The sequence below is a fragment of the Rana temporaria genome, unplaced genomic scaffold (assembly GCF_905171775.1).
Source record: "Rana temporaria unplaced genomic scaffold, aRanTem1.1, whole genome shotgun sequence".
Lineage (NCBI taxonomy): Eukaryota > Metazoa > Chordata > Amphibia > Anura > Ranidae > Rana > Rana temporaria.
The window spans coordinates 26,271-50,114 of NW_024404620.1; the positions used below are offsets into that span (position 1 = coordinate 26,271).

Here is a 23,844-nt window from a genome sequence, read left to right on the forward strand (position 1 = left end):
TCATACGCTGATTTCCTTGGCTCCATCTAGTGGCCATAATGCAGTATTGTGATAATTTACTGATGGAGGTATATCAGGAAAAATACCCCATTATGGTCACTAGATGGAGCTGATCATCATAGGAAATCACTTTGCTACATTTATGGCCAGTATTTGTAATGGCTGGATGAGTGATTGTCACATTCATCCCATGAATTTTCTAGAAGTAGACCCCTTAGTTTCCTTCATCAGACATGTCTTCATACAGATAACTGAGGTCATCCTCATACACTGGTGAGTACAGAACACACTGAAGAATATAAGATAATCAAAGCAACAATATTAAACCAACCATCGATTTAAACCTGAAAATTTGCATATGGCCATTAGATGGCGCCAATTATCATAGAAGTTATCTCCATCTAATGAACAAATGTAACATTGGCCCAGATTCACAAAGCACACAAAACACTTCACACTAGACCTCATGCAACTTGGATCCTGCGCCTTTCTACTCCTCCTCCAGACTCTGGGACTGTGATTTCCAAATGAAATGCAACATTTTCCACACCCCTTGATGATTTGGGGAGCCGTGTCATCTGCTGGTGTTGGTCCTCTGTGTTTTATCAAGTTGTCAGAACATTTGGGGTTAAAAAAATACATATAAAGATTGCACATAATATATGTTTCATAGTGTTCCATATACATGGATATGATGAACTGAAGCACAGCCATTTTTCCCTGTTAAAGTTTAAACATAGGTTCTCAGGCATGAATAGACACTGTTTTTAGGTTGTAAAGAGCCTGCCTGTGCTATCTCCCAGGTGATATCTCTTTGGGTTTGACACTTATAAGATAAGATAATGAAAAGCCTGGCACAGCAGGACACTAAACATAGTGTGGTCTCTGTACTATGAGACTAAGGGGGCTTATTCACAATCCCAGTGGAATTATATATCTTAAATAGTATTGTGTCTTTATAATGCCATAACAATATATGTGTATTAGTAGTTCATATAGTATAACTCGTTAATACATAGGCATTACTGGGGTCCCAGGTATAAGATCCTATAATAACTTCAAAGTATTAGACTGCTTTGATCACATTCCGGCATTAGTTTAACCACTTGCTTACTGGGCACATAAACCCCCTTCGTGCCCAGGCGAAATTTCAGCTTCCGGCACTGCGTCGCTTTAACTGACATTTGCGCGGTCGTGCGACGTGGCTCCCAAACGAAATTGACGTCCTTTTTTCCCCACAAAGAGAGCTTTATTTTGGTGGTATTTGATCACCTCTGCGGTTTTTATTTTTTGCGCTATAAACAAAAAAAGAGCGACAATTTAAAAAATATATATATATTTTTTACTTGTTGCTATAATAAATATCCCAATTTAAAAAAAAAAAAAAAAAAATTTTCTCAGTTAAGGCCGATACGTATTTTTCGACGTATTTTTGTAAAAAAAAAAAAATCGCAATAAGCGACTGGTTTGCGCAAAAGTTATAGCGCCTACAAAATAGGGGACAGAATTATTATTTTTTTTTTATTATTTTTTTTTTTACTAGTAATGGCGGCGATCTGCGATTTTTATTGGGACTGCGATATTGCGACGGACGTATCGGACACTTTTGACACAAATTTGGGACCATTCACATTTATACAGCGATCAGTGCTATAAAAATGCACTAATTACTGTATAAATGTGACTGGCAGTGAAGGGGTTAACACTAGGGGGTGAGGAAGGGGTTAAATGTGTATCCTAGGTGTGTTCTAACTGTGTGGGGGGAGGGGGGTGACTGGGGGAGGTGACCGATGCTGTGTCCCTATGTACAAGGGACACAGATCGGTCTCCTCTCCTCTGACAGCACGTGGAGCTCTGTGTTTACAGACAGAGCTCCACGTCCCTGCTGTCTTACCGACGATTGCGTGTACCCGGCGGACATCGCGGCCGCCGGGTACATGCATCGGCTTCCCAGCGATGCGCCGGGACAGTGTTTACCCGCTGCGCGCCCCCCAGAGGCACGCGCGGGTAATGCACTTCAAATGACGTCCAAAGACGTCCAGTTGGCACCTGAGAGCCGCGCTGTTGACGTCTTTTGTCAATAGCGCGGGTCTCAAGTGGTTAAAGGAACTTTCCAAGGCATGTGTGTTGATCATAAAACCTTATCTCAATCATAAATTTTGGGGTTGCCGAAATGTCTAGGTTTGTTGTCATATTGTTTGACATATAAAATCATTTATGGTGTTATACCAGGCCAGAAGTCAAGGGGGTCGTAAGTCATGATTAACTCTGCTTGACCTCATCATTAGGAATAATTCCTTAGACACCACTGCCCCCTACAGGTTAATATCGGCATGATTCAATATAGTCGCTCATCAGAATAATATTATCATGTTACATCGCCAGTCATGTGGTAGTAAAATACACATCCACTTATTTGGGGAGATAAAAAGTGATTACTCAGGACAGGAGGGGATCTCTGAAAAAGCTCAGTGGGAGAGAGATGGCTGGAGCTGATCCCTGGAGGGCTGATGGCTGGAGCTTCTCTGATCTCTGAAGGAAGCTGGAAGGCAGAGATTGACCGCAAAGATGTAGGGGAATGAAGAGGGTCCCAGATAGGACTTTCACTTCTCAAACAGACATAGCTCTTAATTACTGGTAATGTATAATTTTGATTATTTACCTTTTTGGTAATTTGGAGATTTTCACATACACACAACTAAAACCATGTAAATATACTTGGCAAATATAATTTGGGAGTTAGTTATGTCTAACTGCAGTATGATGTAATTGTATTCCAAATATTAAAGACATACGCATTACGTTTGTCTTTTAAAAGCTAAGTACCCTGGAGCTGCGGTGGCTCAACGCGATTGGCACTGCGCTGACAAGCCATTCACCTCTGCAGCTAGGGGTTCGGATCCCGGTCTCGGCTACATGTGAATTGAGTTTGGTGGTCTCAGCCCGGCTCCCGGTGGGTGTGCTATGCAAGGTAAGCCTGCGCTTAGTACGCCCACCCCCCTCCCACAAAAACCACCACACTTACACGCACTCGAAATTGGGTTAACATCACGCACTTTGACCACGCGGTCTCTAAAAAGAGAGGCGAAGGACTAACGGGGCTGGTTGAGCGGGCTAATCCTCTCACTCCCTTATAGGGAGTCCCTCTGCCCCGTTGGGCTTCAAAGCGGAGCAGGTAGGGCGGGCTGTGTGGGAGGAACCCCTCACACACCTGCCATTGCCACCCGGGGCATGGAGAAAGGTGGCAGATTGCCTCTGGGGGAGGCCTGCCTACTCCCAACTCCTGCAGTCCGGCTCCTCTCTCGAGTACACGCACAAAATACACTTTAATAAAAAAAATAAAAGAAAAGCTAAGTACCAATGATGGTAGAGTGAGGGCGTATGTGAAGATATATCCTCGCCAAATTTAACAAAAGCTTGTGTACAATATAACATTTGTTATGTACACGTATATAATAAGTAGTATTAGCAAGAGATCTGTTTGTTATTGAGAAGAGATAATACAATGTCAAGGTTATGTCACTAAGAGCTAGGAATATGCCTTGTCATATGATGTAAATATTATCTAAACATTCAACCATCGCTTATTTCTGATTATAGAAGCATATCAATTATTTGTTGTAATACGAATTGTACCTGATTTTAATTTTGCACTCTATCTTTAGTTAATAAATATATATATTTTAAATATTAATTTGTATTGCTTATCCTCAAAATAGCACAGATAAAAGAATTTTAGATATCTTGTATTGTGGGAAAATTGTATTTCTCCCAAAGCACAGATTTACATATTTTCAAGAATACAATAATATTTTTATAGTTCAGAATAAATATTCTGACGGTATGTGTAGGCTCTATGCCGAGATACGTCAATTGTTCTGACAAAGTCCAAAGTCAGCCCAGCCCTCAACCAAGAAATTCTAGAGCCCTTCATGCTTCCCTCTTCTGACCAGCTTTATGGAGATGCTGATTTCATTTTCCAGCAGGACTTGGCACCGCCCACACTGCTAAAACTACCAATACCTGGTCACATGATCATGGTATCACTGTGCTTGATTGGCCAGCAAACTCGTCTGACCTAAATCCCATAGAGAATCTGTGGGGTATTGTCCAGAGAAAGATGAGACACCAGACCCAACAATGCAGACGAGCTGAAGGCCGCTATCAAAGCAACCTGGACTTCCATAACACCTCAGCAGTGCCACAGGCTGATCTCCTCCATGCCACGCTGCATTCCAGCCTTTCTCACCCAGGGGTCCTACAAAGATTTCTAGGGGTTCCTTGAGAAATTAACAATTTCTGTCTCTCAGTAACAACCGACATCAATGATCTGTAAGGGAGAAGTCTTCCCACTGATGATGACGATGTAACAATTTCCTTCTTCCACTAACCGCTGATATAAGAGGATCCTTCTCCTATTGGTCACCAATGTAAGAAACCACTAAACTGATATAAGAGGGCTCTTCTCCCATTGGTCACCAATGTAAGAAACCACTAAACTGATATAAGAGGGCACTTCTCCCATTGGTCAACAATGGAAGGGACCACTACAATGACCACTGATATGGGATCCTTCTTCAACTGGTCACCAATGAAAAAGGCCACTACACTGACCACTAGAGATGAGCTCCAGGTTTGGACTGAACCCAGATTCAGAATTTAGCTTGTTTGGGGGTTTGGTAAACAACTGAACAAAATAAGTGTTCAGCTCAGTGAACCTCCAACTGCAGTAATACTATTGCTCTGAAATATAGCAGCTCAGGCTGGTTGTTCGGGGGTTAGCAACTATCCAACTTTAAAGTTGTGTCCCAACAACCGATGACATGTCCCGCCCAGCCCATTGAGATGTCACCTGGGGGGATTAGTGCAATTTTGCCACACACACAATTTACTGCAGAGCACCATCTATTTATTCTTCTGGGTACCCCAGCCCCCCCCCCAAGGAAAATAAATAACTTTGGCCCTGTACTGTACTGCCTGGAGCACATTGGAGGGCTCCTCTTGATCTGACAATAAAGCTGTGAGTGAGGCCAGAAATCTGCTTCCTGATTGGACAGGATATGGATCCTTCTTCATCTCATTCATGGTTAAGGAAATCTATGATATTGCCAGACCGGTATCAGAGTATCGGCAAACATTCGGATTAGATATTTTACAGACATGGCCAATGGTGAAAATTGTCAAACACCAAATTATGAAATTATGATGTTCAGGGAAACCTTCCCAAACCTACATACAATGGTGGAATCATTTGTCACAGAGACCAGCAGCACCCTTCTGGAACATTCTGGTGAAGACTAAAGCCCTGTACACACAATCGATTTGTCCAATGAAAACGGACCAATGGACCGTTTTCATCGGACGAACCGATCGTGTGTGGGCCCCATCGTTTTGTTTTCCATCATTAAAAAAAAATAGAACATGTTTTAAAATTTTCCTATGGATAAAAAAACGATAGAAAAAACGATCATCTGTGTGGAAGTCCATCGGTCAAAAATCCATGCATGCTCAGGTCGACGCATGCTCTGAAGCATTGAACTTAATTTTTCCCAGCAAGTCGTAGTGTTTTACATCACCGCGTTTGGACACGGTCCGATTTTTGACCAATAGTGTGTAGGCAAGACTGATGAAAGTCAGCTTCATTGGCTATCCGACGAAAAAATCCATCGGATTAGATTCCATCAGATATCCGATCGTGTGTACAGGGCTTAAGTGCGCTCTCAGACATCCTCACAGGCGAGCTTTCCAAACTGGCACTGGATGGTTTCCATATACGCCTACTGTTTGTTGGGCTCCACTATCCCACCTATAAGCCTGGCATGGCAGGTGCCACTGGGTAGAAAATAGAGACCAGAGAACATCCGCTAGCTGATCCCCATAGCTAGAATGACCCCAGAAGTGATATGCATTAGGTGACTTCCATGGTCATTGCTATCATTCCTGACCGCTGTGGCTGGAAAAGCTGTGAATTACTAATATTATACAAAATTTATATAGCGCAACCGTTTGCACAGCGCTTTAAGGTCCTGGAGGTAAGTATTGGAGGAGGTAACAAGGGATCTAGAGAGCAGGAGGCATTGGGAGGCGCAGAGAGGATGATTTGGGTGATATCTGGTGATGAAGCTGGGACAATGTTGTGGATGGCTTTGTATGTTGTGCTTACTGTGTAACGGAATTGCTTCCCACTCCGCTTGAGTGCTTCCGTCATATACTGCTCTCCTCCATTCTGAAGATAGATATCAGATATTATAGCCGCATTTTGTAACCAAGAACTAGGCAGGACTCGTTTGGCTGCAAAACTGGAACATATTTATTTGAACAAACTAACACAGAATATATACACCATAGGAGGACATCCCCCTCCTGATCATATTACCCTAACAATACAAACTGCACACAGGAATATAATTGCAACAACAGACATATACTATAAACATTATGGTAATTAGCCACCTGGATGACCGAGAGGTTTCATTCCAGGTCAGATTTGCCGACTTCTACAATACTGAATACTGTGTACTGGGCAATACACATTATTACAAGTAAAAACACAGCCCACAATGGTTTGTTTAGCAGACAGACAATAGATGAGTTAAAGGAAATTTTATGTTTTTGCTGAAATGACTGTTTACAGGGTAGAGAGACATAATAGTTAACTGATTCCTTTTAAAAATAGATAAAAATCAATCATATAATGTACCTGCAGTTTCAGTTTCGTTTTTGCATGCTGTTTCCTGCTTCTGTGATGTACAGAGACACAGAGCCAATACAGGGCAGTGATGGTTTGTAAAACAAAACTGATTGGTGTTGAGGGGTTTTAGACACACAGTAATCACACCTCCTTGATTAGAGACCACAGAGAGAAAGCTCCCATGACTTTTTTCATCAGGAAACAGACAACCAGGAAGTGTTCAGAACAGAGAAGGATTACAGCAACATCAGAGCAAAACGAACAATGAGGACATGAAAACAGAAAAATAAGTTGCGCTATTTGTTCTGTTTTTGATTGTATATTGTGTGTATATCACAATTTTTGTTGCAGCTCATTTATTTTCTGTTTCACTTAGTTAGTTAGCGCAGTATCACATTTTCTCTTGTCCAATGAGGACATGAAACCAGGACGGCAGTAAGGTAAAGGAAATCCTTTAGTGACCCTTTAATTAGCACAAATAACAATGGGTGGAAGACCCTTAGGAGGCACACTAGACCTACTTGCAATAAACACATTATAGCAGGAAACCCCAGACAGGTGGCTTACTGATGACATCAACATTTGCTATGAGTCCCATAGTGTGGAGCCGTCCTTTCTGGAAATGTGACATCTAGGCCCCTACCGGGGGGGCTTAGAGTCCCAGAATCTGTGTGTCTTGGGGAGACATGGACTTGAATCCAAAGTAACAAGACCACCCCACAGATCCCCCCAGGCATACACCTTCCAACGAGTAGTGTTCCTGGGTCCATAGTCAGTGGGTAAGAGGCTTCCTCCCAGTCCTCTCCAAAAGCCCCTGTCCTGGCTAGGTCTGTAACAATTAGTATTTTGAATTTTATACTGTGGGGGAGGGGAAGCCAGTGAAGGGATTGGCAGAGAGAAGCAGCAGTCATGGATCGGTTAGTAAGGTGTATTATGCTACAAACAGCATTTATAATAGACTGAAGGGGGAATAGCCTGTGTAAAGGTCAGCCAATGAGGAGGGAGTTGTAGTAGTCGAGGCGGGAAATAACCAAGGAGTGAATAGAAAGTTTTTAGGTGTCGTTAGTCAGGAAGAGGAGAATTCTGGAGATGTTGTGGAGGTTAAGGCGGCAAGATGTAGCCAGTGATTGGATGTGGGGGCAGAAGGAGAGGTCAGAGTCCAGTATTACACCCAGCACCCTGGCATGTGTGGCGGGACCAATGGTTGTGCTGTTGATCTTTATGGTAAAGTCATAGGGAGGGGATCGGGGAGGAGGAAATATTACAAGCTCAGTCTTAGAAAGATTAAGGTTGAGGAAAAGGTGTGACATCCACACTGATATGTAAGTTTGTGATATGTGAGGAGATTGAGGGGGAATGAAGAATGGAACATGATCTGCACTCCATTATCTTCAGTGGAGGGCAGGAGAGACATGAGGGGTCTGATAAACTCCTGATGTCTCATTAAAGACGACCTGTCACAACAAAATGCTATCATATTGGGGTTTATCGGTCCCTTAAGTGATAGCAATAAAGTTATGTGAGAAAATTAAAGTTACACCCAAGCACTTAAAACCCCAAAACTTTGAGTTCCTTCTTATTTACAAACATAAACAACATTTTGCCGATGTCTATATAATAAAAAAAAATAATGATTACACTACATATATTACATAACACCATGCATGTCAGAGTGAGAGCAATCATACTACATCCATTATTCTGGGTTACCTCTACACACAGGACCTGGAAAGGCTTTTAAAGCGTCACCTATGGGCCAATATTGAGTACCAAAGTCTGTCATCATTTCATCAGCACACACAATTTTATGGCTGGACATGTTTGGTATCTATTTACTCAGCACAACCTCATCTTTTATATTTTACCAAAAACTGGGTAAAATATTTCAATTGTCCTCTAAAATTACACTTAATGTATTTCTTACTGAAATTTACACTTGATAAACCACTGAGCTAATATCATGTGACATGAAATACCAAAAAACTGCACCAACTCTGTAAGCCAGCTGTGATACCAGAAAAAATCAATACATTGATCAATAAAAATAGTCCAAATAAATGTCCTAATGTAAATAAGGCAAGAAAATGCAGCAGGGATATTTCAGCTGGAGCCTGACAACATCGCAGTGAAGGGCATGATTAATCAGTGAACCCACCACCACATAGATAGCCTCTTACCAGATTGATAAGAGGGAATAGCCTTGAGCAAATACAACGCTCTGTAATGACACCGGATCCAGGGGAATCCTGATCAGATCCTCCAAGGGAGAAAAGCCAGCTGCCCAGGAAATCCTCCACAAAAGAAGTAGCTGCCCTTCCACTTAGAAGTCCCGTAAGTCCCCAGAACAGAAACAGACTATAGCGTGATACCGTTTTTTTTTTTTTATTTTAGTATAAAAGATTGTACTTACAATTTAAACGAAATTGCAAAGCATTAAAAATATGTGCCGGCCGGCAATGAGAACCCTTCCTCATTCGAAATGAGCGCGGTAGCGTCACTGAGTGCAAATGAAATACCACTCCTTTTATTCTCCAGAGACTCTGTTTTCAGAAAATATATGTTTGGGGGTTCTAAACTAATCTCCAGGACAAAAATGTATACTTTAACATGTGTGCAAAAAAATACAAAAACAGCTCTGGCAGTAAAAGGGTTAATGTGAGCTAGATGGAATCACTCTGTTGTGTTTACAGTGTAATGTAACATTTCCATCAGTACATTCAGCGCAATACACCATTATGGCCACTAGATGGAGCCAAAGATCACATGAAAAAAAAAATTACTAAAACTTGTCACAGTCGTTAACTAATTTTTTAAGATAGACCTCTAAGGCCCCATACACACTATTCGATTTTCTGCAGATTTTGTCTTCAGATTTACCAAAACCATATAATATGAGGTCAGACCTTAAGAGTTTCAATTTGTATGCAATCCGGCCGGCCCGCCCTTGCATTACATGGTCTTGGTAAATCTGAAGACAAAAATCTGCAGAAAATCTAATAGTGTGTATGGGGTCTAAGGCCCCGTACACACGATAGAATCTATCCGCAGATAAATCCCAGCAAATGGGTTTCTGCGGATAGATCCTATGGTGTGTACACGCCAGCGGATCTGTTTCCGCGGAGAAATCTCCTCTGGGATGGATTCCAGCAGATCGGATATTTGCTGTGATGCACAACAAATCCATCTGCTGGAATCCATTCCAACGGATGGATCCGCTCGTCTGTACAGACTTACCGGATCCATTCGTCCAAAGGGATTCCCCGCACGCGTCGTAATGATTTGACGCATGCGTGGAATTCCTTATATGACAGCGTCGCGCCCGTCGCCGCATAATAATCGCGGCGACGGCGCGACACGTCATCGGCAGAGGATTTCCACGCGGATTTCAATGCGATGGTGTGTACACTCCATCGCATCGAAATCTGCGGAAATCTTTGAGAGGATTTATCCGTGGAAACGGTCCGCTGGACCGTATCTGCGGATAAATCCTCTCGTGTGTATGGGGCCTAAGTGTTTGTGAAATCTTACACCACAAAATGTACTCAGCCAATGAGAGGAAATGACTTCATATTTATACTGCTATCAATGGCCAACACGGTACAACACTTCATCCATGTCTTTGGTGATCTCTGATCTCCTTATGAAGTGTTTCTTACATGATGAAGATCAGCCATTGAGTATATCTGAGGTGTATATCAGGGTGTGCTTCTTCCCCACATGAGAGCTGTGATGTCCAGCAACATTCATATACAAGACATTTCCCGCACTCACTAATACACCTCAAGGGTTGTGTGGGATCCCTGATGTACAGGAAGACAAGACTTCAGTGAGGAAAAATTCCCTCACTCAGGACAGGAACGTGGCTTCTTCCCTGTGTGAGATTTCTGATGTGTGTAAAGATTGAACTTTTGTGAAAAACATTTCCCACACTCAGGACAGGAATACGGCTTCTCCCCCGTGTGAGATCTCTGATGTTTGGAAAGATTGGACTTATCTGAAAAATATTTCCCGCACTCAAGACAAGAATACGGCTTCTCACCCGTGTGAGATTTCTGATGTGTATAAAGATGGGACTTCTGTGAAAAACATTTCCCGCACTCAGGACAGGAATACGGCTTCTCCCCAGAATGAGATTTCTGATGTTTGTAAAGACTGGCATTCTGTGAAAAACATTTCCCGCACTGAGGACAGGAATACGGCTTCTCCCCCGTGTGAGATCTCTGATGTGTGTAAAGACTGGACTTGTGTAAAAAACATTTCCCGCACTCAGGACAGGAATACGGCTTCTCTCCCATATGAGATCTCTGATGTCTGTATAAATTGGATGTACATGAAAAACATTTCCCACACTCAAGACAAGAGTACGGCTTCTCCCCTGTGTGAGAATTCAGATGCATGGAAAAAGCAGACTTCATTGAAAAACATTTCCCACACTCAGGACATGAATATGGCTTCTCCCCTGTGTGAGACTTTTGATGTCTGTAAAGATTGAACTTATGTGAAAAACATTTCCCACACTCAGAGCAAGAATATGGCTTCTCCCCAGTGTGCAAACGCTTATGATTTTCAAGAATGGACTGACTTGAAAAACATTTACCGCACTCAGAACAGGAATACGGCTTCTCCCCTGTGTGAGATCTCCGATGTGAGTATAAATGCGATGAATGTGAAAAACATTTCCTGCACTCAGAACAGGAATATGGCTTTTCCCCCGTGTGAGATCTCTGATGTATTAAAAGTACTGATTTTTGTACAAAACATTTCCCGCACTCAGGACAGGAATATGGCTTCTCACCCGTGTGCACTTTTTTATGCGTGTAAAGATGCACAGCCCGTGAGTAAGATTTTCCACACTCAGAACAGGAATACGGTTTTTCTCCTGAATGAGATATTTTATGCTCGTTAAGTTTTGATTTAAAAAGAAAACACTTCCCGCACTCAGGACAGGAATATGGCTCCCCCCTGTGGGACCTTTTATGCACATTAAGTTGGGATTTAAAACGGAAACACTTCCCACACTTAGGACAGGAATGTGGCTTCTCTGCTGTGTGAGATCGGTTATGCCTATTAAGTTTGTATTTAGAATGGAAACATTTTCCACACTCAGTACAGGAAAACCTCTTCTCTGTTGGAAGGACGGCATCGTCCCGCACAGTCTGAGGTTCCTCAGGATAAGAGGAACACGATGGTCCGGCACCGTCCCGCACAGTCTGAGGTTCCTCAGGATAAGAGGAATACGATGGTCCGGCACCGTCCCGCACAGTCTGAGGTTCCTCAGGATAAGAGGAATACGATGGTCCGGCACCGTCCCGCACAGTCTGAGGTTCCTCAGGATAAGAGGAATACGATGGTCCATCTACACTGTGTGGTGCCGGATGGACATTTGAGGTAGTCGGGTTTTCCCCTGGACTATACTGTGTGATGTCCTCATCTTCTACTTTATAGTCTGGAGACAAAGTGAGACAATTCTCTGAGGTTTTCCTCATCTCCTGTCCATCTACTAAAATAGAAATACAAAGATTATTACTAGACAGGAGCCGATTGGTTCCCCTAAACCAGGACTCCGCCCACATCAGGCAGCTTTGTCTCTAAGGATCTTACAATTCCCCATCAAGGTAACTAGTAAATGGGTCCTCTGATCTCCTACCAGGTCATTTCTTTATTCATGGACCTTAGTCAGAGAGTGAGGAAACAATGAGAACTGTCTTTTATAGGAGTGACAGTGATGAGGAGATTATAGGACGAGTGTCCCCTCCCCCTCTATCACTCATTGCCATCTTCCCAACACAAGAAGTCCTGCACTTCCTTATTTAGTTCATGATTTAGTCATGAATAACAGCGGGGCTGAGCCCCACCAAAGGTCAGGGAGTGTGGATGGGGGAGAACAATCAAGATGAAGACTGAACTGATCCTGAAGACCTCCTTCATTGGGTTATTGGCTCCTCCCTCATTATCACTTTCTGTTTAAGGTTCCAAAGTCTGAGGATGTTATTACATTATTATCAACATGTAAAAGTCTGTGCTCCAATCAAATCATCATATATAAAATGTCCAGCTGGTAGAAAATGGGTGTAACAAAAGAGAATACATATGATGGCCCGGATTCACGTAGCACTTACGCGGCATATCTCGAGATACGTCGGCGTAAGTGTAAATGTGTTCCGTCATATCTGTGCGCTGTGCCCATAAAGCAAGATACGCCTGAAAATAGGCTTCTTCCGACCGACGTAACTTGCCTACGCCGGCGTATCTTGGGCACATATTTACGCTGGAGGCATATGGGAATTTCGATTCCAATATGCAAATGAGGGAAATACGGCGATTCACGAACGTAGTTGCGCCTGGCGCATCATATATGCGGTTTGCGTAAGTCGTATGTCCGGCGTAAAGTTATTCCTCATATTGGAGGCGCAAGTCATGCAAAGGTATGGACCAGGGAACACAGCCGACGGATTTTACATCGTTTATGTAGTACGTGAATAGGGCTGGGCGTAGGTTACGTTCACCTCGTAGGCAGTGATTCGACGTATGTTAGGGAGTATTTTCGACGTAATTCTGAGCATGCGTACTGGGATGTGTCCACGGGACGGCGCATGTGCCGTTCGTTCGGCCCATCATTTGCATGGGGTCACGCTTCATTTAAATGGATCACGCCCACTTCCACCAACTTTGAATTAGGCCGGCTTACGCCTACGAATTTAGGTTACGCCAGGGCAACGTTGGGAGCATTTGCTTTGTGAATTCCATGCTTGCCTCTCTACGTTGCGTCGGCATAGCGTAAAAGAGCTATGCTACAGCGGCATATATATGCGCCGATGTCTGTGAATCTGGGCCAATGTGCATATATATATATAATGCACAACATATTGTATAAGATACAACAGATAGGACTATATAGTATCAGAATGATGTAATGTACAACATGAGTATATAGTGCAGGGGTCAGGAGTATGTAATGTACAATATAAATTATACATTGTAAGGGTCAGGACTCATAATATTGGTATTCAGTAATCAGTGGTGACCTAAATGTTTACATGAGACAAGTTGCAGAGATCCCACACCGCTGCCTCCCATCTCCTGAGACTAAATACATTGGGCCGGATTCACAAAGACTTACGCCGACGTATCTACTGATACGCCGTCGTAAGTCCAAATGTGCGCCTTCGTATTTATGCGGTGATTCTTTAAGTGAGATATGCCTGAATTTAGCCAACATACGACCAACGTAAGTCTCCTACGCCGTCGTATCTTGGGTGCATATTTACGCTGGCCGCTATGGGCGCTTCCGTTGATTTACGCATTGAATATGTAAATGAGCTAGATACGCCGATTCACAAACGTACTTGCGCCCATCGCAGTAAGCTACGCCGTTTACGTAAGGTGTAAAGATAAAACACCTCTATAGGTGGCGCAGCCAATGCTAAGGTATGGATGACGGAACAGCCGTCGGAATTTAAGTAAGTCATACGTGAATGGGGCTGGGCGTAGGTTACGTTCACGTCGTTGCCATTGAGCTGTCGTATCGTAGGGCGTAAATTCAACGTGATTCTGAGAATGTGCGCGCATGCACCGTTCATTCGACGCTTCATTTACATGGGGTCACGATTCATTTCAATACAACACGCCCACTACCAGCCTACTTTGAATTAGGCGGGCTTACGCCGGCCCATTTACGCTACGCCGCCGTAACTTAGGGAGCAAGTGCTTTATGAATACTGTACTTGCCTCTCTATGTTACGTCAGCGTAGCGCATATGAGATGCGCTACGCCCGCACAGAGATACGCCGATCTCTGTGAATCTGGCCCATTGTTTCTATGTGTTTATCAGATGATGGGGGATCTAGGTGGAACCTCCGTACTGCTCTCTCCTTTACAATAAAGTCTTCTCTTACCTGGTGATGTGAGGGGCGGCTGATTCTCCATCATGACGTCCTTGTAGAGATCCTTGTGTCCTTCTAAATACTCCCACTCCTCCATGGAGAAATAGACAGTGACATCCTGACACCTTATAGGAACCTGACACACACAATGATACAGTCACCATCCAGACACATCCCTTGTCTGTTACTGGATAATGTCCCAGAATCCTCCTCACCTCTCCTGTCAGCAGCTCCATCATCTTCTTGGTGACTTCTAGAATCTTCTGTGTGTTGTGTCTTGTTGGGATCGGGGATGGAGGTGGGGGGATGGTGATGGGATTCGGGATTCTCGAGGATCTTGTGGTCATATTATGAGATCTCCTTCTTGTAGATTTCTTCATTATTACTGTACAGTTCTGTGTTATACAAAGATAAATATCACTCTCCCATAATCCCTCATCTCTATGGTCAGCTCTATATTTATTCTCCAGGGACAGACATTTCCATCCAATGATATGATTACAATGTGGTCGGATTTATAGATCCTTCTATATATAGAGTCACTAATGTTTTACTAGTAAGGCTCACTGACCCACCAGGAAATGTTACCCATGGCTTTAGTGGTCAGTGGGCGTGGCATGATGGCAATCATCGGTCTCACCGATTGGACTAAACCTGGAATTATTCTCTTCTATAACCAATGCCGCCATCTTGCTATAATCAAATAAAGTGGAACCTCGGATTGCGAGTAACGCGGTTAACGAGCGTTTCGCAATACGAGCGCTGTATTTAAAAAAATCCTGACTGTTCGTAAATGCTCAGAAATACTCAGTTCACAGGCCTTCCCGAGTTCAGCCGAGGTGTCCTTGGCCTTTTCTGAGTGTTTACGAAGGATCTCTGGTGCCCCCACCTCTGGCGGCATGCAGTGTTGCATGCCATTGAAGTCAATGCGGAACAAATTATTTTTGTTTCCATTGACTTCAATGGGGAGACTCGCTTTGATATGTGAGTACTTGGGATTTCGAGCATTCTCCTGGAACGGATTATGCTTGTAATCCAAGGTTCCACTGTATCACAGTATGATCACTTTATGTATTCATAGTACTTGTGTGCAGGGCCACTGATAAGGGGGTATCACCGGCTCTGATGTATGGGTCCCAGGCTCTGTCAGCTCCAGAGGGGACCCAGGAAACTAACATGTCCATCTGAAGCAGCTAAGATACATTCTGTTGGCTTCCTGTCATTCTATGACTGAGTGGCTCTGAATGTTGGCTGCACTCCCTCTCTGTGTGACTCGTTCATATTTCCTTCTGATTGTAACTTTGTTTCTCTTCACTTCCTCCCTCCAGATTCTTTCCATACTCACTCTGCTTCTCAGATATGCCCCCATCCCCCTTTCCTACAATCACGCTCCGATCCTTCTCCCCGATATCTCTGATTGTGTTCTGGTGGCTCCCTGCAGTCCTTCACTCCTGTACTTCTCGTTCTGTCCCGTCTATCTTGTCACTTGTCTGCACTGACTATATATCTTCCCTGCAGTCCTTCACTCCTGTACACCTTGTTTTGTCTGATCTATCCGGTCTCCTGTCTGCACAGACTATAGATCTTCCCTGTTGTCTCCTTGTTGCTTTGCTGACCGGCTGTATTCCGTTCTGCCTTTATCTTCTCCCAGCACAGCTTATTCTACTAAATGTAGCCGGGCTTCCCACTCCTCTCCTACTATATGTAGCCGGGCTTCCCACTCCTCTCCCACTATATGTAGCTGGTCTTCCCACTCCTCTCCCACTATATGTAGCTGGTCTTCCCACTCCTCTCCCACTATATGTAGCCGGGCTTCCCACTCCTCTACCCACTATATGAAGCTGGGCTTCCCACTCCTCTCCCACTATATGTAGCTGGGCTTCCCACTCCTCTCCCACTATATGTAGCTGGTCTTCCCACTCCTCTCCCACTATATGTAGCTGGTCTTCCCACTCCTCTCCCACTATATGTAGCCGGGCTTCCCACTCCTCTACCCACTATATGAAGCTGGGCTTCCCACTCCTCTCCCACTATATGTAGCTGGGCTTCCCACTCCTCTCCCACTATATGTAGCTGGGCTTCCCACTCCTCTCCCACTATATGTAGCTGGGCTTCCTTCTCCTCTCCCACTATATGTAGCTGGGCTTCCCACTCCTCTCCCACTATATGTAGCTGGGCTTCCCACTCCTCTCCCACTATATGTAGCCGGGCTTCCCACTTCACTCCCACTGTATGTAGCTGGGCTTCCCACTCCACTCCCACTGTATGTAGCTGGGCTTCCCACTCCTCTCCCACTATATGTAGCTGGTCTTTGCACTCCTCTCCCACTACATGTAGCTGGGCTTCTCACTCCTCTCCCACTATATGTAGATGGGCTTCCCACTCCTCTCCCACTATATGTAGCTGGGCTTCCCACTCCTCTCCCACTATATGTAGCCGGGCTTCCCACTCCTCTCCCACTATATGTAGCTGGGCTTCCCACTCCTCTCCCACTATATGTAGCTGGGCTTCCCACTCCTCTCCCACTATATGTAGCCGGGCCTCCCACTCCTCTCCCACTATATGCAGCAGGGCTTCCCACTCCTCTCCCACTATATGTAGCTGGTCTTCCCACTCCTCTCCCACTATATGTAGCTGGGCTTCCCACTATATGTAGCTGGTCTTCCAACTCCTCTCCCACTATATGTAGCTGGGCTTCCCACTCCTCTCTCACTACATGTAGCCGGGCTTCCCACTCCTCTCCCACTATATGTAGCCGGGCTTCCCACTCCTCTCCCACTATATGTAGCTGGTCTTCCCACTCCTCTCCCACTATATGTAGCTGGTCTTCCCACTCCTCTCCCACTATATATAGTTGGTCTTCCCACTCCTCTCCCACTATATGTAGCTGGGCTTCCCACTCCTCTCCCACTATATGTAGCTGGTCTTCCAACTCCTCTATCCCAGTCTGGTTCCCTTCATTCTATACAACTCTTCTTTCCCCTCCATACACTGTCATCACCTGATCTACATATCACTGATCAACTTTTTCTATTTAACTGTTTACTGACTGATCTAGTTAAAGCAGAACTTTATCTAAAAGGGAAAGTTCCACTTTAAGTCCTCCACCCCTCGTCTGCCACATTTGGCATGTCATTTTCTATGGGGGAAGCAGGTACTTGGGTTTGACCGGTAGCCACTTCCACTGCTTAGGCAATCTGAGCAAAAGCTCTAATCCTTCCTACCTGTCTGCAGTCTTCTGGGACACATCACATGTCCCAGAAGACTGCAGGGCCAGTTAGATGAAACAAAGCGGCTTGCGCATGCACAGTGTGAAGCAGCACAGCCAGCTGCCCACGGTTAAAGATGCCAACTCCAGGAACCCAAAGACTAGTGAAGAACTAGCCCTGGTAAGGAAGGTGCTGATCCCTACACAGGTAAGTGTCCTATTACTAAAAGTCAACAGCTACAGGATTTGTTGCTGCTGACTTTAAATGTTTTTTCCTAGAGAGATTCCTAATTGAATTTCACTGATAGTCCAGTTGCATTACCAATTCCAGGCCTGTCTCTTTCCTCTACCTAAAAAACAGTCTTTAGGGCTTGTTCACACCACTTGTGGTGCAGGAATGCATGTAAGAGCGACCATTTTCCTGTACCGCAAGGAAACGCACTGCCCTCTGCAGATGTGCGCAGCTGACACAGCATCATGTAGTTATGTCCAACACACTTGAAAAAAATCATGAATTCCCACGTGTTAGGCAGCCCATTGAAAATAATGGGCTATGCAAAAAAAAATGTAAAGAATACCACATTCTGTCCCTTACAGAAACTTAGCGAGAATATCATTTTGTTATTTTCAGTTGGAGGGGCCCTGTCAGGTAGGCTGTACAGGGCCCCGTGATATCTAATGGCCCTGCTTGTGTGGATGTCGTTATTGATTAGTGTTTCTCAATCATGACTTCTGACACAATTCACCATTGTAGATGATGGATTTCTGTCCGATGGACACTAACAGTGAGTAGTGACAAGGCGCAATGATACCTGATGCCTCTCATGTAGTTCCGGCTACTGTGACATCATCACCGCAGAGGGTGGAGCGGGACTAGAGGAGGGCGTGCAGTGTGTGAGAAGCATCTTGTCTCCCCTCTCTCATCAGTAGTTATTGATTCCAGCAGGCGTGGAATGCTGTAGTGAGGTGAGCACAATAGGTGACATGTGTACAGCATACCTGTACTCCCACTAATCCTAACTGTACTACACTGATCCTCACCAGCCCCCCGATTCTGTCCATCCCAGCCAGGCACTTGTGTGTGACATCACCTGGGATGGATGAGACAGGAGAGCTGGCTGGGATCAGCACACCATAACAGACATGACATGTTCCCTGTGCAGCTCTGCATGTGGCCCCCCTGTTCCCTTGACATGATGACTTTTGTGCGCACTGCCCTGGTGACACCCCTGTGCCCTGCCCTGATGACACCCCTGCTCTCTGTCCTGAGGACACCACTGTGCCCTTCTCTGGTGATTCCCTGTGCTCTGTCCTGAGGACATCTCTATGCCCTGACCTGGTGACACACTTGTACCCTGTCCTGGTGACTCCCCTGTTCTCTGTCCTGGTGACTCCCTTGTTCTCTGTCCTAAGGACACCCCTGTACCCTGACCTGGCCACTCCCCTGTGACCTGACCTGGCCACTCCCCTGTGACCTGACCTGGCCACTCCCCTGTGACCTGACCACTCCCCTGTGACCTGACCTGGCCACTCCCCTGTGACCTGACCACTCCCCTGTGACCTGACCTGGCCACTCCCCTGTGACCTGACCACACCCCTGTGCCCTGACCTGGTGACTCTCCTGTGCCCTGACCTGCTGACTCTCCTGTGCCCTACCCTGGTGATTCCTCTGTGCCCTGCCCTGGTGACTTCTCTGTGACTTGACCTGGTGAATTTTAGTTGAACATGAATTTGTGTGTGCATATCCCAAGTTTGACCCAGAACTTAGCATCTGTGCAGAAAAAAGCCAGCTTAAGTTTCACATTGAAGAAGTAATTTTTAATATTTATTATATTATTTAATGCCATTTCTAAAACTAAAAATTGTTATATCAGCAGCTCGCTGATCACAAGGATGTTCCATGAGCTGTTGATCTGAAAATTATTTTAGGTGTTCCCCAAGATCTCAAAGTGTTCTTCAAAGGCAAAAAGTTTGAGAAACACTGGATTAGAAGAAATAAAGTAACTCTGAATACATCCCAGTGTACAGCGGATTTAACCCTTCATTACACTCACCTCTCCAGTCAGCAGGCTGAGGATCTCCAGGGTGAGGTTCAATATCTTCTCATTCCGGGGAAATTCCTTCCTTACATTCTTCACAAAACCCAAATTCTGCTGATTGTCCATCATGACGTCCTTGTAGAGATCCTTGTGTCCTTCTAAATACTCCCACTCCTCCATGGAGAAATAGACAGTGACATCCTGACACCTTATAGGAACCTGACACACACAATGATACAGTCACCATCCAGACACACCCCTTGTCTGTTACTGGATAATGTCCCAAAATTCCCAGAATCCTCCTCACCTCTCCTGTCAGCAGCTCCATCATCTTCTTGGTGACTTCTAGAATCTTCTCCATGTTGTGTCTCTCGGGTTTTAGGGAATCACATGGAGGCACTGTGATGGTCATGTGATCACCTGACTTCACAAGAGGAAATCTCTGTATTGAGGAACCAATAGGAATATCATGTTAGAATCCCAGAATCCTCCTCACCTCTCCGGTCAGGTCTGTATTATTAATAGAGATAAGAGTGATGTCATGTGACCTCCCAGAATCCTCCTCACCTCTCCGGTCAGGTCTGTGTATTATTATTAGAGATAAGAGTGATGTCATGTGACCTCCCAGAATCCTCCTCACCTCTCCGGTCAGGTCTGCGTTTTATTAATAGAGATAAGAGTGATGTCATGTGACCTCCCAGAATCCTCCTCACCTCTCCGGTCAGGTCTGTGTATTATTATTAGAGATAAGAGTGATGCCATGTGACCTCCCAGAATCCTCCTCACCTCTCCAGTCAGGTCTGTATTATTAATAGAGATAAGAGTGATGCCATGTGACCTCCCAGAATCCTCCTCACCTCTCCGGTCAGCAGGTAGATGATTTTCAGGGTGAGGTTTAGTATCTTCTCAGTCATGTGACTCCGGTCCTCCTCCATCCTCATTGGTGGCATCATTTGATCTATACAGGTCTCCTTGTAGATGAATATCTTTGGGAAATGAAAGTAAGAATTATCTGGATGGTATTGGTCACACAATAATAGGATGTGGATGTGAGGGGGTAATAGGAGGGTCGCTGGATATTTAGGAACTACTGTCTCCATGAGAACATATTTAGTCTGGACGGTTTAGCATCTGATTTTTTTTTGGCTCCTGGGACCCTCTTGTCTTACCAGATCAGAAATTCTCTTTTCTCTGTTGGGATTGTTTAGTTTCTGAATTGGTTTTGATTAGTTTTAGATCTGCAGACAAGGAATGATAAATACGCTCCTTTCTTTGACGTGTTTGCTCTGAGGCTGTGCAGTGAGGACAATATTGGGTCATCGTGATGTCCAGGAAGGGGAACGGCTAATCAGGATAATTTGCCAGAACTCCGGCTGCAAGACTCCAATCTCTGGCAGCCTGCTGACTGACAGGAGTGATGTCACTCTCTGCAGTAAGAGAAGGGATTGGATTGGATAGCAGGAGGATTCTGATGGTGGAGTACAGAACTGTGGGGGAGGAGTCTGTTCCTTACTCTCCAATAGCAACTCAGTGTGGGTAGGAGGAGGACAACAGGGGGAGGGGTTTGTTCTCTTGGTCTATTTTGTGTTCAGGAACATTTTCCTTGACCAGTGAGATGGTGAGGTGAAGGCTTCCTACATTTGCTGGCAGGAGTTCTTTAAGAAGGTCAGAAAAGTAAGTGCAGGTGGGGTGGGGGGACCATCAGAGACCAAGAGCCCTTATGAGCCCAGAAGCCCCCTCTTACCTCAGAGCCTTGCAGCCTGACTACCCCCTCAGAGCCCCCACAGCCCTTCAGTCCCACTAACCTCTCAGAGTTTTTCAGTCCTATTACTTCCTAGGAGGCCCCCAAAGTCCTTCATCTACACTTCCTCCTCGGGGGTCCCAGAGCCCTTCAGATGAAGAAAACTCTCAGAGGCTCCCAGAATCCTTTAGTCCCACTACCACCTCAGAGACCCCTCAGCTCCTCTAGTTTACTCAGAACCAGTGGCAGAACTATTACAGTCACAAAGGTCACACCTGTGACCCTGGCATTCTGCCAACACGGGGGGGGGGGGGGACTAAGACAGCAGGGAAGGGTCTTGCTTTCCTCCTGGAGTAAAGGGTTCCAGGACCAGGGGAGGCTCCCCTGGTGATCGCCAATTAGGATAACTGAGAACAGAGTGTGCAGCACATTCAGCCTTTGCAGAGCCCCCTTGCTGTGTCTGGTCTGCTCCCAACATGGGCACAGCGCCCCCCAACATCAGCCAACTCCTCTCCCCACTCCTCCTCCCCCAGACACAAGATCAAAGTTCTCCATACTGGGCTGTGCCCTGTGCCGGCTCTGAGGGACCCATCACTGATGCCAGCTGCAGCTCCTAGGGCCTGGTGAGTGCCTGTATGTGGGGTGGGGGTCCTCAGTGTGTGTGTGGCCCTTGAGATGTGTGGGGGGGCAGGACCAACTCTCTGCACATCTCAAACTCCTCTCCTACTGCCAGCTGCTCTCTGGAGTTTCTGCCCAGCCTTCTGCCCCCATCTCGCCCAACACCTATGTGCCCCTTCCAGGGATGCCTATATTATTGTCCCTTCATCTCTCCCAGCTATTCCTATCCATCCTCCTCATCTCATACCTCTGCCACCCCTGCTAGGGTTGCCACCTCTCCAGGATTCACCCGGATAGTCCGGGTTTTGAATCATGTGTCCAGGTTTCAGTCCACCTGAAACCCGGACACAATATTCAGACAGGAATGTGGCTCAGGACAGAACATGGCAGGAGGGTGAGGGGGCACTATGTGCGCCACATTAATATTCTCTTTGGAGTTCCCAAAGGTGTCCCCGGTCTGTTACAATCCTATAGTGTATACTAAAAAATATATATATACTGTGCGCCTCTAAATCGTTCGGGTTTGGCATAAAGAAAAAGTGCCAACCCTAACCCCGCCCATAACCCCCTCTGACTGGCACCCCGGTTCAGACCCCCTCCCCCCATTCATGCCCCTCACCTCAGCCTTTGTCATCACTTGGGAATCTCAGTGGCTGCATTGTGCCATGTTTGGGGTCACAGAGAACGAAGCCCCTCACTGGGGGGCTGCTGGAAGTGATCGGGGGAGGCGACCTCTGTGGGTGTAAATAGGAAATAAGATCTTATTACCTCCTCTGCTGTTACTTCCAGCAATGTCTCCTCTTTCCTGCCTCATGGAACGTCTTGTCTTTATTCCAGATTACTTCCTGTCTGTAATGACATCACTTCCTGTCTGCATTCCATAGAATCTTCCTGTCTGGATATGAGTGAGATCACCACCTTGTGGAGATGAGAGGAACTGCAGCCCCAAGAAATGTCTCATAGTAGCCACGCCTGTAAAATACCTTACAGAGCTACCACAGAAGTTCAAATATAACACAAAAAAAGTAAGAAAAAATATATACAGTTCTTATATAACCAATTGTTTAACAAAGATATTTTTATTACATATAGAAAAGTCTTAAAGACACAGAACACAAGGTCACAACACATATATAGCTAATAAAACAGCTAGAAAATGGGTATGAGCTGTCTATACCTAGAGCTACACCCCGGCATGCCTCCATCCCGGCATATATATGTAAGAAGGAAGGGAGAGGTAGATTGGGACTTTGATGGAGGCATGTGGGTGTATCTGATAATGTGTATGGAATGTAAATAACTTGAATGTCGCAATCCCCTGGGGGGGCTTCATGATAGTGATATTAGTAAACATCATTCAATAATATAATATAAGAACGCATTTATGATGTAAAAATACAATCATAAAAAATCTACATAAGTTGATATAATAATAATTCATTTATTAATACAGAGTTGATCTCTAAACATGATTTGTGACAGACATTACATTTCATAGCAAAGAACAAATAAATACAGATAAAACATAGAAGAAATATAATATATATATAATTCACATAATAAATACCGATAGAAAACACGATTGGTTAGAATTATTGGAGCTAGCGTGGCTTGGCATCCCTGGATGAACACTCAACGCGTTTCATGGCCTTTTGCCACTCGTC

At 45.0% G+C, this 23,844-nt stretch overlaps 1 protein-coding gene across 1 annotated transcript; it reads right to left on the reverse strand.

Annotated features, from left to right (window-relative positions):
* Positions 1-214: 214 nt before the first annotated feature.
* Positions 215-20,009, reverse strand: LOC120922740 (gastrula zinc finger protein XlCGF66.1-like). Its single transcript, XM_040334781.1, has 4 exons — positions 19,837-20,009; positions 14,790-14,969; positions 14,684-14,710; positions 215-289 (listed from the first exon to the last, which is right to left on the reverse strand). Exons 1-4 carry the CDS (start codon positions 19,999-20,001, stop codon positions 215-217), a joined length of 447 nt encoding a protein of 148 aa, XP_040190715.1. The 5' UTR covers positions 20,002-20,009.
* Positions 20,010-23,844: the final 3,835 nt, after the last annotated feature.

Excerpts from the sequence above, each read along its gene's own strand:
- LOC120922740 (XM_040334781.1), bottom strand. The coding sequence starts at position 20,001 with ATGGAGGAGTGGGAGTATTTAGAAGGACACAAGGATCTCTACAAGGAC. Across the intron at positions 14,970-19,836 it reads TCAGCCTGCTGACTGGAGAG|AACTGTACAGTAATAATGAA; the intron begins GTGAGTGTAATG and ends TGTATAACACAG. Across the intron at positions 290-14,683 it reads TAAGGTGTCAGGATGTCACT|TGTGTTCTGTACTCACCAGT; the intron begins GTCTATTTCTCC and ends TATATTCTTCAG.